General features: G+C 44.9%; 1 protein-coding gene across 1 annotated transcript in view; it reads left to right on the forward strand.

The window, feature by feature from the left end:
- EMB3144 (AAA-type ATPase family protein) overlaps positions 1-18,649 on the forward strand; it is a 44,779-nt gene extending 26,130 nt beyond the window's left edge. Inside the window, exons 12-16 of the mRNA XM_087394591.1 lie at positions 9,818-9,981; positions 10,091-10,196; positions 10,327-10,403; positions 17,625-17,768; positions 17,875-18,649. Coding sequence (XP_087250717.1) covers positions 9,818-9,981; positions 10,091-10,196; positions 10,327-10,403; positions 17,625-17,768; positions 17,875-18,006 — 623 coding nt within the window. The 3' untranslated portion in view covers positions 18,007-18,649. The remainder of the gene's footprint in view (positions 1-9,817; positions 9,982-10,090; positions 10,197-10,326; positions 10,404-17,624; positions 17,769-17,874) is intronic.
- Positions 18,650-20,357: the final 1,708 nt, after the last annotated feature.

Here is a 20,357-nt window from a genome sequence, read left to right on the forward strand (position 1 = left end):
CCATCAATTGTAGATACAATTCAGGCGTGAAAAAAAAAAAAAAAAAGAACATACACACCCATCAATCTAAATAGAAGTAGAAGAAGAAGCTTCTAGGGTGGATCCCGTAGAGTCGAGAGTCCGGCTGACCCAGCATGTGTCGCGCCCAACAGGCCATACACTATCTGGTAGAATTGCATTATTGGAGGATGCCTTACAACAGATTTTAGCGCAACAGTTACAAGCAAATGTAGGGCAATCCGAGATCAAGAAAATGGTTCATAGTATGTCTACTAGACCATCTCGTGAAGAGAGGTAAATCTCCAATGGAGCTTGAAACTTGTGTTCCTGAAACTAGTGTTCATACGGTCGAGCCTAGGAGGACTAAGATGCCTAATATTGCCAATTATAGGCCAGAAAAGTATTCTGGTCGGATGTCTGACCGTAGTTCCGATATCATAGAGACCTGGTTACACAAATGGGATGAAGCTTTCACCATTTGTGAAATCAAGAATGATATGAAGAAAATCCGCGAGGCCACCCATATGTTTAATGAGGCAGCAGATAGGTGGTGGATAAAACAACAGAAAGATGGAGTGGCATCCACTACTTGGGAGGGGTTTAAAAAAGAATTTAGAAAACACTTCTTACCTGCTGAAGTATCCCGAGCTTGGGATTAGTATCGAAACCTTCGTCAGAGAAATTTATCAGTGGCGGAATACATTGATAAGTTCAGAGAAAGTGTAATGAAAGTTTATGAACCCCTACCTCAGTCAATCTAGGTAAAAGATTTTATCTTTGGACTGAATGATCGGATCAAGATGGAAGTTCGGGCTAAGTATGTGAACACGCTAGATGAAGCAATTGCCATAGCCCTGAACTATGAAGATGCCAAAGGGAACAGACCAAGTGGGTTTGTGCAGGTTGGGACTCGGTATGAGTACCCAAAGAAAACTGGGTTTAAGAAGAAGTGGATTAGCAAAGGGAGTGCCTCACAGCCTAGTGATCAAGCCAAGCAGGTGAAGCCAATTGAGACTCCTAAACCAAGTGCCACCATTGGAATGAAAAGAAAAGTAACACCAATGGCAGCCCGGCTTGGTCGAAGTCTTCTTTGAATCCAGATCAAAGAGAAAAAGCGAGGAGAGAAGGCTTGTGTTTTGGATGCCTTCAGCCTCATCAGTGGAAAGATTGTCCACGAAACAAGGATCGTCGGATGGCTAAGATGGTGATCTTTGAATGTGACGTGGAAATGGAGGGAAGTCCTAGAGCAGAACAGATGTAGATTCAGCTAGCGGGATTTTCTTAAAGGTCAGTAGTGTTTTGTTATGTGTGTCTGTTGCTAAGTTAGTAACTAGTGCACGTGATAATGACCTGTCAAAGCCCACCAAAACGGGATATATAGCCTTTAACGATACAGAGTTAATTAAGATGAAGGGGCAAGCAGCTAATCGTGATGTCATTGTGTTGTTTGACTCAGCGTCAACACAGAATGTAATTAACTCCAAGCTTGTAAAAAGGCTGAAATTAAAGACTAGTCCATCTGACTATGCATATATAGTCAGAATGGCGGACGGAAGTTCAACTGAAGTATGGGACTGGGACCAAAGGGTTACCTAGTTGGAACTTCGAATTCAGGACTATGCTGAGAAGCTTGATTTTGAAATAATAAAGCTTGCTCATGTAGACATAGCCCTAGGTAAGGCTTGGCATTCTAGGAAGAATCCAGTCATAGATTGAAAAAAGCACATTTATCAATTCAAGATGAATGATGTGTTGTATGTCTTACGAGGTGAAAAAGATATACCTCAAGGATGGAGAGATGGTTAAGCTGGCTGATCAAATAGCAGAGGAGTTCTTTGATTGTTTTAGGGTTGAGTTACCTTATGGATTACCTCCAGAGCGGAATGTCCAGCATAAGATTGAACTAATCCTGGGGACAAGAACTTGTAAATAGACCTCCCTATAGGTTAAGTTTTATTGAAGAAGCGGAGGTACGAAGACAACTGGAAGAATACCTCAAGCTGGGGCAGATTCAACCCAGTTTCTCACCTTTTGCTTCGCCAGTGATATTAAAAGAAAAGAAGGATGATACTTTTCGCCTGTGTATAGATTACAGAGCATTGAATAATATCACTATTAAACACAGGTATCCGATGGCTTGGATGGATGATTTGTTAGATGCGTTACATAGGGTCATAATTTTCAGTAAGATAGATCTTAAATGTGGCTATCATCAGATCTGTATTAGAGCCGAGGATGTGCATAAAACCGCTTTTAGAAGCAAGTTTCGACATTATGAGTTTTTGGTAATGCCGTTTGGACTTACCAATGCTCCAGCTACATTCGTCATGCTTATGAACGATCCACTACGTTCGTATATCGGGAAGTTTGTAGTACATTTTATTGACGATATTCTACTAACTTGGCCTATCCCTCAGAGTTTGACCGCTTTGCGATCATTCTTGGGATTTGTCCAATTTTATCGAAGGCATATCAAAGGATATTTCGAAATAGTATCGCCATTGACTGATCTGACCTCAGATAAAGTATCTTTTATATGGGGACAGAATCAATAGGAGAGTTTTAACACCATAAAACAAGCTGTGGTCGCATGACCGGTGTTATCCCCAGAAACCGTTTTTGCTTGAAACGGCTGTAAGTGGCATTGCGGTAGGAGCAGTTCTCCTCTAAGAGGGAAGGCCAGTAGCCTTTTAAAGCAAGAAGCTTTCTCCCTCTCAACGAAATTGGCTAACTCATGAATTATAGTTGTATGCTGTTGTCCATGCTCTGAAAACATGGAGACATTATTTGTATGGGTCAGAGTTTTATGTTGATGTTGATCATGATACTCTGAAACATTTTTGTAAACAACTTGACTTGAGAGGCCGTCAAGCTAGGTGGGCAAAACTCATGGACCATTCAGTGCCGAAGAGCGAAGGATAATAAAGTTGCTGATGTGTTGCCACGCATTATGCATAATATGAGTTTCACGGTATTAGAAAGTGCTCTAATGACCGCGATAAGAGAAACTCAACAGGTGGACAAGTTCGTTCAGAGCCTTTGGCGTAAGGCTCATATATTTAAACCTGGGGAAAAGGGTGACGTGGCATCCAGAAAAGACCAGACTTATTCAAGATATGCCATAAGAGATGGTATGCTGAAAAGAAATGGCAAGGTAGTAGTACCTAATCAGAATGATCTCAGGCAGAGAATCATTCAACAATGCCATGATAGCCCATGTACGGGACATCCAGGAGTCGAGAAAACATATGATCTCATCAAGCGAGATTTCTTTTGGCAAAAAATGAAAAAACATATTCATGAATATGTGACACGTTTTTCGTGTCAGGTAAGTGAGCGGGTGAAGCCACCCTGACTTTTACAACCTTTGGAAATACCACTAGGTAGGTGGGAGAGCATTTCCATGGACTTTATTGTAGGTTTGCCTATGACACAAGGTGGATATGATTCTATCCTTTTGGTAGTTGATCGTCTTACCAAGATGGCTCACTTCATTCCAACTAAAGAGTCTGTTAGTGCCCCGCAAGTGGCGGATTTGTTTATTAAATATATATTTCGTTTGCATAGATTACCCAAATCCATAGTGTCAGACAGCTACCAGTCATTTTTGGACTGCAGTGTTTGAGACACTAAGGATTGAGTTAGGAATGAGTAGTGGGAATCATCTAGAAATGGATGGTTAGACAGAAAGAATCAACCAAATTTTAGAGGATATGCTTAGAGCATATGTTTCATTGAGGCAACATACGTGGGACAAATGGTTGCCATTGTTAGAATTTGCCTACAATGATAGAAAACATTCCTCTACAGGGTTCAGTCTGTTTGAGTTGAACTATGGTTATAGACCAGCAAATCCAACTAGAGTTGGAGTATCTCAGAAAGTGCCTAGTGCCGCGAACTTTGTGGTTCAGATGCGGGAGATGCTAGCACTTGCGAGAGCTAACATCCGCTAAGCTATGGATAGAGCTAAGGCGTATGCGGATGTAAACAGATCTGTTAGAGAATTTAAGGAGGGAGAAAAAGTTTTTCTCATAGTTCCTTCGCACTTTGACTACAGGAGAGTGTGCTAAGTTATCACCCCGATATTCTGGGCTGTGGTTAATTCTGAAAAGAATAGGCAAGCTGGCCTATAAATTAGAATTACCACAGGGTTGTAAGGTGCACCCAGTGTTTCATGTTTCTCGTTTAAAGGAATTTTTACATACATGTGACTTACTAATCGAGGTGTTGTTTTGTTTCAGGAGATAGAGGATAATGCAGGACACAAACCAACAAGAATCTTGGACCGAGGAATAATGCAAGTACACAATTGGAAGATACCCACGGTGTTGGTCGCATGGCATGGTTTACCTCTATCAGAAGCTACCTGGGAATCCGTATACTAGTTGCGGAGAGTGTTCCCAGACTTTATCATCGAGGACGCTGATGCCTGAAGAGGGAAGGAATGTTACGCTCAAGTTGAGGCAACATGGACTTGCTCTTTGCAGTATTGCGGTGGAGGAGGGATCGGTCTACTCTTGCGTGTTGGGTCTCACACCTCTTTGCTCTGAAGGGGGGTGTTGGAGATATCATAGTCAAAGAGTGTGTTAGTGTGTAGTACTAGGTGATCTAGTACTAGTTTATGTGTGTGAATCTTGTGTGAGTGCCACGTGTCATCATGGGACTTATCCCATATGCACTAGGTGCTAGTGTGTGTGTGTGAGTAGCCTACATAAGGCTTGTACTTCACTTGTCTTGTCATACTTGATGGATGAATGAAATCCTTCTTCATGTCTTCATTGGAGCATTATTTTCCCACACCCTAACTCTCTCTCCACCATGTTTCTAACAAAAACAGTAGTAAAAAACTGAAGAGCAACCACCCACCCACCCACCCACACGCACGCACGCACACACACATGCACACGCGCACAGAGAGAGAGAGAGAGAGAGAGAGAGAGAGAGAGAGAGAGCTCAAAACCTATGAATATTATATCATCAGATAAGCTGCCTTGGTATTTGTGAGTGTAAGAGAAGGTATGCTATAGAAAGGTGAGGCCTTCAAAGTTCAAGGCTCTTATCTCGCTCCTATCTTTTGTTCGAAAGGCATTTAGACTACATGGTACTCTCATATAGACTGGATAGACACAAAAATAGGTCTCTTCACTTGAGGTGGAGAATGGCTAGGTCTTGGTCACTCTTTTGCACACTTGAGACGGACTGCCTGAAGATGTTGCAATCGTGACTGTGTGCGTATTATGGATGACTTTTGCAAGAAAAGACGGTAGTTCCAGGTATAATGCTTTTGAGGGGTATTTTGTGGGATGCCTTTGAAAACTGTTTGAGAGCATATGTTTATACTATGGTCTACACCCATTGTTCTACACCCATTGTGGGCACTAATGATATCAATTGGGAGATTATTGTAGCTAGTCCCTGGTATATGTGATGGAATTTATGGTTTTAAGTCTGATGGCTGACTCTCAAAAGGTTAAAACTGCAGCAGATGAATTTGGGCTCGTTCTTGGATTCAAGTGCTCTAATAAGCAAGGCATTCATTTTGCATGGTATTGAGCTCCCTGTGAGCTCCTGTCGTGCCCCCTTGGCTGCCCCGTTGCCTCACCCCGCCCGCCTCCTCTGCTCCCCCCCCCACACTCCCTCAACCTCCTTGTTGCTTCTGCCGCCCCTACCTCCCTTGACCTCCCCGCTGCCCCCACCTCCCTTGACCTTCTCGCCTCCCCTTTTGCGCCCGCCCCGTTGCTTCTGCCTCCTTGCCCGACGTCCGCTCCTCCTGCTTCCGCCTCTGTTGTCCGCTCTTGCTCCCGCCACCTCCATCTCCTCCGCCTCCTTCTCCGCCTCCTTCTCCCTCACCTCCGCCAGCCCCACCACCTCCATCTCCCGCCACCTTCATCTCCGCCAGCCCCACCTGCTCCCGCCACCTTCTTCTCCGCCGCCTTCTCCTCCACCTCCGCCCCCCGCCCCCTCCGCCACTTCCACCCCCGTGTCCCCCTCCTCTCCCCCGTTGGTTCCCCCCCCCCTCTCTCGCCTCCTCTCCGCTCTCTTGCCCTCTCACCCCCTCATTTTCTCCCTCTTTGCCTTCTCGCCCTCCTTCCTCCTCCGCCTTCCGTCCTCCTTGCCCTCCTTCTTCCATCTCTATCTTGCTCCTCCTCCACCCCGCTTCGCCTCCCTCTTTGTCACTTTTTCCTCACCCTCCTTTTCTTCTTCCTCCCTGTAGCGGGAGCACTTGTGCTTGTTAAGGCGAGAGAAGAATCTTGGTGGTGACCCTTGGTTTGGCTAGAGGGGCTCTATGGCAGCACCCTCGAATCCCACAGCGGTCAAGGTTCTTCTTTCCCTAGCTGACAAGGAACATGTATAGCAGGCAGTTCAGTCCCTCGAGGACAAGGCGCTTGTGATCAGAATTGTGGGCCGCACGCCTACACAGAGACAGGCGCGAGAGTGGATCTAGGCGAGCTTGGCATTAGAGGGAGGCCACATACAGGAGGTCACCATCTATGGACGAGGTGTTTTCCTCATCCAGCTGAGCTTCTCCGACTCTGCCTCAACACCCATCCTCCTTGGCCCGCATCTTGTCTCTCTCTTTCCATGGTATCATGGGTTCACAATGGAGGACATGGACACAACACATCATGTTCCACATTTTTTGATCACACTCTACTTCCCAGGGCTCCCCAAGGAGTATCGAGCCATCCTCCCTTCCATTGGTCAGGCATTTGGCACATTGCTTAGTCCCCGCCAGAGTCGGTACCTCAGTTCTAGCAGTTGATGGAGTCCTTAGGATCAGGCTGGTGGTTAAGAGCCCAGAGTCCCTCCCAGAGTTGATCCTTCTCGAGACCCTGGAAGGGGCACACTTCGCCAGTGCCTTCGGTGCAGATAGATGGGTCACGTTGCCAGAGATTGTCTCCGTGGCCTCCCTCTCCCTCCTCCACAAAGTAGACAGAGTCAGTAGGCCCGTGTTCAGCGGCCTCACAGGCAGGAGTAGCAGGAGTCTCAGACTCCATGGGTTACCCCCTCGGAAGGAAACTGGACACAAAGCAAGCAGGCCCACAAACGCCGCAGGCAAAGGGCCAACCGCAGGGAGAGGGATAGCGTTGACTGAGTGGCCTCGAAGGAGGAACAATAGGAGCTACCTCCTCCAACGACAAGGGCCACTGCCCATCCGGCCGATCCTCCATCTTTGGAGGTTCAGTCTCCACACCCACCCTTACAGCAGTAGAGAGCCCCAGGAGCTCCAGATGCGGCGATGGCGGAAGCCGCAGACGCTAGCCCGACGAGGGCCACGGAGGAGCCGATTCAAAGCCCCGGCGAGCCTGATCAGCAGGGGGCCTGAGGTCGCCCTTCTCCCTCCTCCTCCTCCTCCTCCCCCCCCCAGACCCCTCCCCCTCCTCTTCACTTCCCCCTCCCTCTCCAAGGTTTCTCCCGTCCCGTCCCGTCCCGTCCCCCCCTTTCAGCTCCCCCTTCTATGGTCACTCTCACCACCCGTCCTTCGTTTGATGCTATCTTGGGTAATCAGATTATACTTATGATGGACGAGTGGATGGGACCACAGGGACTAGATCTTTGGTATGCCCATGGCGCGGAGGTGAACTTTCAGCTGAGCTCCACACGCCAGGAGCTGGTGTGTGGTTTGGCGACAGGAGTTATCAGATTTCCGTTGGAGGCAAAGGTAGAGCAGGCACACTTCTGGCTGAGATTGACTTAGCCATTCTTGAGTTCTGGTGGGAAGGACTTCACATTTGGAGAGACAACAGATGGTTGGGACAATTTTTTTGTACTGGTGTTTCCTTGAGGATATTGATGCAGCGACTCACCTCGACTTCTTCTGAGTAGGACCTGGAGGCCTACTTTAGTCCCTCACTCGGAGCGACCCTGAGATGGATGGGTGTCTTGATGGGATACACTGGCAGATGATCAGAGTGGTAGGACGCTTGGGGAAGAAGTGGCACATTGACCCTCCCAGTATCTCAGAGTAGGACGCCTCTAGATGGCGCCTTTGGCTATGGGAGGGTAGACCCTTGAGGGAGGTCCAGTGGGATCCGGGGGAGTGGTTTTGGCCCTTCAGGGGTGGCCTAGCTGAGACGGTGGATGAGGTGCCCTTCTTTTCCTACACCACACGGATTGGCAGGAGACTTCAGATGGACTCGTCGAGGTGGACCCCTCTAGAAAGAGACACTGGGTGACCCAAAGAGTGCCCGGAGATGTTCGCTCCAGGTTGTGGACGCAGTTGTGGTCCAGCTTGCGGCCGAGGAAGATCTCTTTTTGGCTGGCAGCCCACGGAGGATTGCCCCCGGCCTGTGGTTGGAGCAGATGCGAGTGGAGGGGCAGTGCCATTGTTGCTCCGATGGTGTCTTGGAGACTATCCCGCATTGCATATGGAGTTGTCATAACGCAGCGAGGATCTGGATGAGAACCCTTAGGATCATGACACGTATGCAGTCTTCACAGAGACTACACCTAGGGGATGGTGGCTTGGTTGACAGAGGGAGGACACGCGTTCCAGATCGATGAGATCTCCCCAGCCTACTGGATACAGGGTTAGAGCATTCAGCAAATTGCACTTCACGAGGCAGTCCCCCGTGACACCCTAGCTCCTCCTTCTCCTAGGGAAGACAGTGTTTGGGAGGTGGTAGCCAGCATCACGGCTTGGAACATTTGGGTGGCTCGCTGTAGTCTTGTGATGAGAGAGCACCCGGTTCCACCCTTGGCTACCTTAGTTGCCATTTGGTAGGATATCATCTACACCTGTGAGCGTGGGACTCCACGCTCCAGGGCGACTATTGCTTGTTTCTGCAAGGCTTGGCTTGCAGGTGTTTTCTACATCTTCACTCCGCTAGGGATTCGTTGGCTGTATAGTCCTCCCACTTGGCTGTTAGCCCTAGTTCCAGAGATCCCCTAGGTAGTGAGCCGGGTTTCTCTAGAACAGGCCGGTTTCTTTCTTTATCCTTTTCCGGTTTTTTTCCATACTCAGCACCTTCGGGGCTGCTGTCTTGTATGAAATCTTCCCAGCATTAATAGAAGGTTCCTTTCTTTGAAAAAAAAAAGAAAAGAAAAAAGTAAGGCATTCAAGGCTAGAAGCCTAGGGTATTGACTCGTGGCCTATTTCAAAGATCAGCCTTTGTATCTCACATAAGATGCTTATCAGCCTCTGTGAAAAGTACGATGCCTTTGAAAACTGTTTGAGAGCATATGTTTATACTGAGGTCTACACCCACTATTTGGCACTCATGATGTCAATCGGGAGATTATTGTAGCTAGTCCCTGGTATATGTGATGGAATTTATGGTTTTAAGTCTGATGGTTGACTCTCATGAGGTTAAAACTGCAGCGGATGAATTTGGGCTTGTTCTTGGATTCATCTAGATGTATTTGGCTAGAAAAGCTATGTGAAAGTGCTCCAATAAGTAAGGCATTCAAGGCTAGAAGCCTAAGATACTGACGCGTGGCTTATGTCAAAGATCAGCCTTTTTATCTCACAAAAGACGCTTATCAGCCTCTGTGAAAAGTACCTGAGATATAATCTCATGCTCTAAATCACCAGTAAGGTGTTGATTGTGGGTTTCATGCTGCAATAGATGGCCGTTCTAAGTCTTTCATTTTGTTATACATGGATAGTCGATACCTTCTCTTTTTTTCATAAAGTGATTGTTTCAATTTTATTATTGTCTGTGGGAATGCACATCAACATCATGGGTCGCAGTTGTTTGTTTTTTTGTTTATGTGTGTGTGTGCGTGCATGCGTGCGCGTCCGTGTTTGACATCATATGGCTTACTTTTCATTTTATTAACGCTAGTGCTAATAATTCTTTTACTTCTCAACCAGCGAGAGTTGTCGAGGAGCAGATCTTTGGCAAAGAAAATGTTTCTTGGATATCGGGGGCTTCACTTGAAGAAGCAGGTGGAATAGCTGATTACCTCATACTTCAAACGGGCATGACTGCTCTTGGGAAGCTTCATTATGAGACAGAGCAGGATGTTGTTACACATGTAAGAGACACATGATATATTTTACTTGGTTTCCCTGAACTAGAATTACGCTCTAAGTTTTTCATTATAGGTTCCTTGTGTACAAAACGTTTGGGGTTTCTGAATGCAGCTTGGTCGAAAAGTTCAAGCGTTGAGAGACGAATACATGCGATATGCCTTGGAAAAGTGTGCTGCTGTTCTCAAAGAATATCGTTCAGCTTTGGAGACTATTGCAGGTTTGAAATGGAAGCTACATAGGAGAGAGTTCGAAAGGATTTGTGTGAGCGTGCAGTAAGCATTCCTGAATCTTCATAATAATGTTTAATCTGTCTTAGAATGGATCAAAAGAGGAAATTATTTTTACAGATTTTCTATTGGAGAAACTAGACATTGATGCTGCTGAAATATGGGACATCTTCAATAAGGCACCACGCTTACCTCAGGTGCCATGGCCTTGCACCCTCAATTGAATATTTTATTTGAAAATCATTGAATGGAGAGGTGATTGTACGTTGAACTAAGGAGATTACATACATTCATTATTTTAGTTCAGGTATTTGATTTCATGATTTTAAATCAATGTCAATCTTAGTATCAACCTCATAAAACCCTCTACATCTCATTCAATTGGTACATTAAAAGTGGGTTATTCAGCTTCCGAGCAAGTCTTTGGATTTTCAGACCTTGAACAGCTTTAGTATTTTAGAAAATGACCTCTCTTTTCGGATTTAGAATAACGCAATGCAATGCAGATGAAGAAGAGGATGTTCTGGTATCAGGGAATGCTAGCATTGCAATTTACAATGAGTGTTGAGCTCTTAAATGGAAGCTGCATAGATATTGTTCCCAACCACGGATTAGGAGTTTTACTAGAAGGCACTGGTGATGTATGGCTTGTTCATTGCAGAAAATTTGATGTTGTCTTTAAGATGGGATGTGGTAGTTGTTGGGGTAAAGGCACATTGCCACCCCTTTATTAAAGATATGACACCTATGACTGTCTTAAGACAGTCATAGGGTGAAAAACCTAATCCTAATAAAACCTATGAGTTTGTGGTGTGGCTCATCACCTCACACCCGCATCTATTGTGTCACTCCTCTCTCTCACTTTCTCCCCGTTGTACTTCTCCCGCAGTCCTTCCCTCTCAACTGGTATCAGAGCCATCATCTCTCCCTCCCCACTCCTGCCTACCTCTCCCCTCTACCCCTCCTTATCCCCTCGAGACTCGTGCCCTCAGCAGCGTGCAGGCAGCGTGGGCGGAGCTTGGCATTGCGCAGCAGCGCGGGCTGCAGCGGGGCAGTGCGGGATAGCTAGGGCGGCAGCACGGGGCAGCAGCGCGGGCTGCAGCAGGGCAGCGCGGGACGGCGGCGCGGAGCAGCGCCAGCAGCTGCAACAGCAGCAGCTAGCTGCTGCTAGCTTAGCTGCTACCCGCTACCAAGCGGGAGTAGCCAGTGCGCAGCACCAGCGCACAGGCAGCCTAGGGCCTCGCACAGGGCGGCGTGCAGGGAGCTCCTGTACGGACGTACGGCCGTCCGTACCGCCGTACGGACTCCGTACAGGCGTCCGTACTGTACGGACGCCACCGTACGAGCTGTGTCAGGGAGCTGCATCAGGGAAGTACAATTTTGAATTTTTTTTTTCCTTTGGATCTGTACCCTGCACAAGTACAGCAGGTACAGTGGTACCCTGCACAGGTACACAGGTACAAAAAGTACAGAAAGTACAGCAGTTTTCTTTGGGGAAAGAAGAAAAAGAGAGAGCATTCCCGGCTGTTCAGTTCTTCAAACTGTGTTTTTTTTTGAGGTACAACAAGTACACTCTTGTCCCTCGTGCTTGAGGTGACTAATACCACAGTGTGTGGTGGTTGCACAGTTATCTTGTTTCGGGAAGGTAATGCCTTGATTTTGCAGAGGACTTTTATGCTTTTGCTGAGTGCAAATCTCAGCTTTTGGGTGACTTTTTCAAAGGGCTTTTGCTTGGAAGCTTATGCAGTGTATGCCTTGAGGCAGTGTGGAGCCAGGGAGCCCACATTGGTCTTGTTTCCGCAGTGTATTCAGTGACATTTCTGCAGGTCACATTTTGTGTACGACACCTTGGAAAATCTCAGTTGAGCCACGCTTGGCTAGGGCGTATCGAGTTTACTCGGTCCCTAACTGTCCATCGTTGACAGTGCTCAAAAGATTTTCTCTTCAGTGTTTGTACGTTGGGATCTGTGTTGTTATTGTGTACACAGGGCTGTTTATGTATTGCATTGTCAGGTGAAAGTGCCAGGAGAGCGCTGCATTTTGTATGCTACCTCAGTGTTGAGGTGTTTTTCACTTGGTACAGGTGTCAAATCAAGGGGCTTTTGCCCAGATTTTGCTTGAGAGCACTTGGGTTACTGTTTGAGACCTTCAGATGCCTTTTATCCCCTTGGCAGAAGGGTGATTGCTTGGGATTTGTCCCATTTTCTCTTGCAGGTTTGTGACAGGCTGAAGTGTCTGGAGCCTCTTTTTCAGTGAACAAAACAGTGTATGACAAGTGGTTTATGCATATAAAATCAGTGCAATACCTCATCTGAGGTGGGAGAAGTGATCAGGACAGCAGTGTTTTGTGCTTCGTCAGCTGATGATGCACTGTTAAAGCACTTGTGGAACAGCTGCAGCATTCTGAAATTACTGTTTTATGCCTATTTGAGCACGGTACAGTGTGTCAGAAGGTACAATAACTGGAGGGAAATTTTTTATGTTTTGCTGCAGATGTTTTTTTGACAGTAAAAACAGCACTATTGTGAGTGCTCCTGGCTCTTGATAGAGCAGGTTTTTTCTGAGAAATCAGAATTTTATTCAGTCTTTTTTGACTTACAGGGAGTCAGGTACTTTCCTTATCTGATATGGCATCAGGGGGAAGTGAATCATCAATTCTGAACATAAAGAAATTGGAAGGGGCACACAATTATGCATTATGGGCAGAACAGTGTTTGAATGTACTTCTGCTTAAGAAGATTTCTAAGCCCATAAGGGTGAAGGGTGTCAAGCCATCTGGGATGTCAGATGATGAATGGGAGGAGCTAGATTTGTTTGCGAGGGTTGCTATCATGCTTACTCTCAGTGATTCTCTTGTGTACAATGTTTAGGCTGAAAAGACCTCTTATGGCGTATGGCAGAGGCTAGCTGAGTTGTATGCCCAAAAGAGTTCAGCCAGTAAGGTGTATTGGTTGAAGAAGCTGGTTGATCTTCGCATGAAGGAAGGTACAGCTATGACCTCACACTTGAGTGAGTTCAATGCCATCTTTACACAGCTGATTGCACAGGGGTTGAATCTTGATGAGGAGTTCAAGGCTACTTTCTTGTTGTGTACCCTCCCTGAGAGTTGGGACACTTTCAAGACCACCCTGTCTAATTCAAATGTCACTCTTATCTATGCTGATGTAGAGAGCTCTCTCCTCATGGAGGAGATGAGCAGGAAGAATAATGCGGGCAGCAAGTCTTCAAATGCTTTGCAGGTACAGGAAAGAGGCAGGACTCAGCAGAAGGGGAGATCTGCTAGTAAGTCCAAATCCCGCAGTCAGTCCCGTGGCAAAAAGGATATTGAATGCTTTTATTGTGGCAAAAAGGGACATGTGAAGTCTAAGTGCTTCAAGTTTATAAGGGATCAGAAAGCCAAGAAGGCTGAGGCAAAGGATGCAGGCAGTGGAAGCAAAGGCAAAGGCAAGGCCAAGGTAGATGACTTGGATGCAGTGAATGTTGCAGCAGAGGACAGTGACAGTGACAGACATGATGTTCTATGCTCTTCTGCTGTAATTGCACATACTTTGGTTATTGATGGCCATGACATGCACACCTGGCTCTTGGATTCAGGTGCTTCTTTTCATGTTACTCCTCATAGGGAGTGGTTTACTTCCTACACAGGTACTCATGGAGTTGTTCACCTTGGGAACAACTATGCATGTCAGATTGCAGGGATTGGCAGTATACAGATAGTATTCCCTGATGGACGCATATTTATGCTTGATGGTGTTCGCCATGTGCCGCAAATCAAGAAAAATCTGATTAGCACTGGCTTGTTGGATGACAGTGGTTACCACACCACATTTGGGGATTCCAAATGGGTGATTACTGATGGCCAGGTTGTAGTGGCTGAGGGTTTTAAGAGTGATACCTTGTACCCTCTTTATGTTACCAGTGTAGGTAATCATGTTGTTGCCATAACCGAGCTGCCAAAATCACTAGGGGGTGCAAAGTATTTCATTACTTTTATTGATGATGCCACACGCAAAGTGTGGGTCTATTTCTTGAAGCATAAGAGCGATGCCTTAGATGTTTTCAAGAAGTTTGTCGCTCAGGTTGAGAATCGGACAGGTCGCAGGTTGAAATGCCTCAGATCCGATAATGGGGGTGAGTATGTGTCAAATGCTTTTGTACAGTTTTGCGAAGCTAAGGGCATTAAATAGGAACTCACAGCCCCTCATAATGCATCTCAAAATGGTGTAAGGGAGCGGATGAATCGAACTATTCAGGAGAAGGTTCGATGTATGTTGTCTTATGCTGCATTGCCCCATGGCTTTTGGGCAGAAGCCGTGCAAACAGCAGTTCACATAATCAACAGGTCGCCTAACAAGGCTTTGGAGTTGAAAGTGCCAGAAGAGGTGTGGTCTGGCAAGCCACCTTCATATAAGCACTTACGTGTGTTTGGCTGCGAGTGCTTTGCTCATATACGCAAAGAACTGCGCACCAAACTGGAGCCAAAGTCTTCCAGATGCATCTTTATGGGTTATGGTGACGAAGGTGAAATGGGGTACAGGTTATGGGATCCCGTTAAACGGAAGATTATACGCAGCAATGATGTCATCTTTAAAGAGGATAGTGTACACAAAGAACCCGTGCAACCTGTGGAATCCAGGAGGGTTGTTTATGATGATGTCGGACAGCAAAGAATGCCCCTTAATATGCAGCAGCAGGCTGCTGCAGATAACCCTGTTCAAGAGGGTATACAGGCTGAAAATCAGCCAGATAATTTTGCCAATGATGCACCACTGAATATGCCAGCAAATGGGGCTGTAGAACAGCCAGATATGGTGGTACAGCCACCCGTCATGCATGACGAACAAGCTAGACAGCAGCCTAATCCGGAACATTTCGTTAGGAGGAGCACCCGTGTACAACGGCCTCCTGACAGGTTTGTTCCAGGAGCCAATAATGTGGCTGATTTTATTATGCTGACAGATTGTGGTGAGCCTTCCAGCTTCAAGGAAGCTATGGGAAGAACAGAGGAAAAGAAGTGGGAGAAAGCCATGCAGTCAGAAATGGACTCCCTACTTCAAAATGATACATGGGACTTGGTGCAGCTACCTGCAGGCAGAAAGGTTTTGCCATGCAAGTGGGTTTACAAAGTCAAAGTTGATTCAAATGCTTTACCGAGGTATAAGGCCAGATTGGTTGCCAAGGGATTTAAGCAGGAGAAGGGCATTGACTTTGATGAAATCTTTTCTCCTGTAGTCAAGATGACTACTTTGAGAGCGGTGTTAGCTCTTGTTGCTCATGAGGACATGGATTTATGTCAGATGGATGTGAAGACTGCTTTTATTCACGGAGATCTCCATGATGAGATCTATATGAGTCAGCCAGAGGGATATGCTGTTAAAGGGAAAGAGCAGCTTCTGTGTAAGCTCAAGAGGAGCTTGTATGGACTCAAGCAGGCACCAAGAGAATGGTACAACAAGTTTGATGCCTTCATGCAGTCCCAAGGGTATCATAGGTGTGAGACCGATCATTGCTTGTACACCAAACGGGCAAAGGATGGCAGTTTGATGCTACTCATTCTATATGTGGATGACATGCTGATTGCCAGTAAATCTCAGCATGAGATTAGTGCTTTAAAGAAACAACTGCATAAGTCTTTTGACATGAAAGACTTGGGTGATGCAAACCATATTCTTGGCATGCGGATTACTCGTGACAGGTCCAAGGGACTTTTGTTTCTGTCACAGAAGGAGTACATTGACAAAGTACTGCAGAGGTTTAAAATGGAGGGGGGAAGTCTATTAGTACCCTGTTGCCTCCACATTTAAAACTCAGCAGTAAGGACAGCCCCAGATCAGATGATGATAAGGCTGAAATGGCCAAGGTTCCGTATGCATTTGCAGTTGGTTCTTTGATGTATGCCATGGTTGCCACTCGTCCGGATATTGCTTTTGCGGTGGGAGTCATCAGCAGGTATATGGCAAATCCAGGCAAGCGGCACTGGGAAGCAGTGAAAGGTGTCTTGAGGTATCTCAAGGGTACCAAAGACTTGTGCATATGCTATGGTAGGCAGGATGCATTGGTGCATGGTTTTACAGATTCAGACTATGCAGGGAATGCAGATAACCGGAAGTCTACTACCGGTTATATTTTCACATTTGCAGGAGGTGCTATATCATGGGTGTCTCAGTTGCAGAAATGCGTTGCACTGTCAACTACTGAAGCTGAATATGTTGCAGCCACTGAAGCTTGCAAGGAAGCAATATGGCTTACTCGGCTGGTGGGAGATTTGGGCATTATAGGAGATATGCCAGTTTTGCATTGTGATAGTCAGAGTGCTATCATGTTGGCAAAGAATCCGGTCTTTCATCAAAAGACCAAGCACATAGATGTGAAATATCATTTCATCAGGTAGGTACTCGAAGACAAGCGACTTGAGCTTGTGAAAGTGCATACTGATGATAATCCTGCAGATTTGCTCACTAAGAGCTTGCCTACAGAGCGGTTTGCACATTGCCGCCACATCATGGGATTAGGATGAGACCATTCTTATTTTATGGTCTTGAATACAGTAACTGTATATTGCTGTAATTTTTATTCTTTTCTCCCCTTTAGGCACATTGGCCTTTAGGTGGGAGGTTGTTGGGGTAAAGTCATATTGCCACCCCTTTATTAAAGATATGACACCTATGACTGTCTTAAGACAGTCATAGGGTGAAAAACCTAATCCTAATAAAACCTATGAGTTTGTGGTGTGGCTCATCACCTCACACCCGCATCTATTGTGTCACTCCTCTCTCTCACTTTCTCCCCGTTGTACTTCTCCCGCAGTCCTTCCCTCTCAGTAGTCAGTGTGGAGCTGATGGGGCGAGGAATATTAGTCAGGTCGGGTGTGGGCTGATTGGGAACATCATACAGAATATCAGCATAGGATTTCGAGATGCTGGTGTCTTGGATGGGGCATGGAGACTTCTTTTCTAGGGATAATCTCGAATTCCTAAGAATTATTAGTGTAAAGGATGCTCAAGAGTTTCTGCTCATGATGCTCGGGTGCCCTTGAGGCTTGTTTAGTCTGGGAGAGCCAGTGTCGCCTAAGTGCTTTGTAGTTGCCATTTTAGTAGCTAGGAAAGTAATATAAATGTGAAATAGTCATGCACTAACTTCATTCTAAACTCATACACTTTGAATGCAGCAATGCGTTAAGAATTTGTTTATTATGTTTTGATATCTTCACGCCGTTACTCCTCTTGCTGGGCATAATGGAGGAATTAGATAGTAGTATGCCCCTGTTCTTTAAGCCAATTTGTCCAGAATTTTCAACTTCATGGAATTGTACTGATCGAAAATTTTATTTTTTATCTTGTTTCCTATTGTTGACGGGGAAACTCATTGGGGGCCTGTTTGCCTAGTTTTCCTGAAGTATATCCACTGTACTGATGCAGAGTGAACCGGCCCCAGCTGATGAGTATGCTGCCCTTGTTTATACTGGGCGCTGGGGTATATATGGAGCATCACTGCCTGGCAGAGTGACATTCAAACCAGGAAATTGTGGTTTTGTTACATATGGGGCTCCACGACCTATGCGTGTAAGTTGTGGTTGCCTTGCTCTTTTCAATGCCTAAAGGTGGTAAATTGTATGCTTTGCGGGTTAACAAGTGTAGTTATCTTATCAATCTAAATTGATTAATGTAGGTGAGAGTTATTCATGAAGATACCTGGAAAATGATGGATGCTCTTCGTGCGAAGCGACTTCAAGAGCTACGGCAGAAATCACAAGTGCAAGAAGAGAGTCCTGAAGTTGTTAGCAGCCAACACTTTTTGTAATCTAGGGAACGGTGAACCCAAGAGATCGTGAAGAGCCTGATTTAATTGCGACATCAGTCATGTCCCCATCTGACGTTGATCTTGTTCACCCCTAAAGGAAGGTATCTGTTCTCAAAGGGGAGAAAGCCAGCTACCAGAAACGAGAGGGTGTTGTACTTGAGCACAGAATTGCAAGGTATTATTCGTTGTCAAGCAGAGTCCTTCAGATGGGATTTGATGTCAGTAGCTACCAGTTTTGCCAAGGACAATGTAAAAAAGGTTTATGAAGCTTCTTTAGACTTGAGGGTAATTCGCACAAATTTGTCAGTCCTCTGTTTACTTTTGTCATGGGGGTTTGTAACTGTGTTGGCAAATGCCTGCAATGTACAAGCCCCCATTAATAGATACATGTCTTTAGTACAATGTTGAAAACAGTATCCTTCTCTTCATCCCAAGTGACAACATTGACGGAATAAAAAAGGTGCACAAACTAAAAAGGCTGAGGCTTGAAGCTGTTGAATACAAAAGCAATGTACATAAGCATTCAAGAAAAGTAGACCTTCCGGTTGTTGTGCATTTTCGAAGTCAGGCCTTAAGGTACAGGTTCAAACTCTGTATGTAATTAGAATATTTTCATTCAGTATATTTATCCAACTTCATGGCTATTATGTGCTGAATAAAAGCCTTGCTTGAAGCTAATCGGCTCACTCCTCATTATTAAAAACCTTACCCACAAGGTGCGGGACTTAGCTAGGTCTTCCTTGGGCTATTTTGCTATGAAGAGTTGTGCAACTAGAGAAAGAGTTGTATGCTTTTTTCACTCTTTCTCAGAGGGTGCCCATTTGGTAAAATGTCCCCATAGAGGGACAGGGTTTTTAAAATAAAAGCATGCTCATGGCCAAGGTTTTGCTTTCTTGTATGTTTTGCGAGTGTGCATCCCTAACTTCTGAGCCTGAGTTTTCTTTTGGGGAAAAAGGTAGCTCGTGAAGTTTGTACAGACTATAGTCTGAAAGTCCAATATTTCCATTCCTAACGAATTATTTTTTTTGAAGTTGCATTAGTGTTGACTAGATGTAAAACTATTTTGGAAAGTTAATCATGATCCAAATATTCGCCGCTGATATCTTCTCATATATACGTGGAGCAAAGATTTTGTCTACCCTTGCCATTTGTGCAGGAAGTTCGAATTTGTACATGAGTGGATGCGACAACCCACCCTTAAAGAGGCGAAACTATGATGTTAGTGGCCCAAAGCTATGCTTTTTAAATCGATCAGCCATAGAGTCGATCAACTTTGTGTAATAATAACACAGAAATTCTGAAGAATGTGATTTGTTTGGATGAGCTATTGGTTTAATGAGGTTTGACTAGTACAAGTTGCCTTTTAAAGATGCTTCTTTAATGTAGAGTAGTACTTCATAGATATAATGCACGTATTATTATAATTTTGGTAAAGGCTAGTGGGCATTGAATAATGAATAGGTTCCTTATATAAGGGATATCACATATGATAATCTTATAACAAAATGTTATAAACTAGAATGTTCCTCATAACAAATGAATTGGTTCCTTACATAAGGGATATCAAAAGAAGAGATACCTCATTTATGAAGCTTGTACAAGTAATCTGTAAGTTTGAGAGTCTCAAAATATGTTTCCATTGTAAATACCTATGTCATTAAAAGATTTGAAATACTTGTAATCTCTAAATTTGAGAAGCTCAAAATATGTTTCCATTGTAAATACATGTGTCATTAAAAGGTTTAAAATTTGAATACCTCCCTAAGCATATCTATTTTTTTCTTTTTAATAGAAATATGTGTTATTCTATTAGCTCTACATGGAAAAATGATGTATGTATGTATCTATGTGTATGCATAGATGCATGTACACTTGCACATGCACGAGCACCTAAGACACACATTGTTTTGGTGAACTCTATTTGTGTTTATTTTACAAAAAGTACTCACCAAGCAAGGGGCCTCTCTCTCTCTCTCTCTCTCACACACACACACACATGTACGCACGCACGCATGCATCTCTCTTTTAGTCGGAATGCTAAACTCTCCTTATGAATTAATTATTAAAATATTCTACTCATTCTTGCTCTCAAGTTTATTCTATTATATCATGAGATTCATGAGACCCTTAGATTTATATATAGATTACTATGCGTCACTTTGGGATTAACTATACATTATAGATTCCTTTGATTCTAGCTTTTGGAGCAAGTGGATCAAAAGATTTTTTAAAACCTTGTTCTAAGAAACTATTACTTTGGAGAGACTTGGTTGAGAGCCATTAATGATATATGCACGAATATTCCCTTTGGGCATATGACTATGTAAGAGGACGGTAAAGCTAATCCTTTA

Source organism: Dipteris shenzhenensis, chromosome 23 (assembly GCF_047967505.1).
Source record: "Dipteris shenzhenensis isolate YYH24624 ecotype China chromosome 23, Dip_SZ_1.0, whole genome shotgun sequence".
In the NCBI taxonomy this organism is placed as follows: domain Eukaryota; kingdom Viridiplantae; phylum Streptophyta; class Polypodiopsida; order Gleicheniales; family Dipteridaceae; genus Dipteris; species Dipteris shenzhenensis.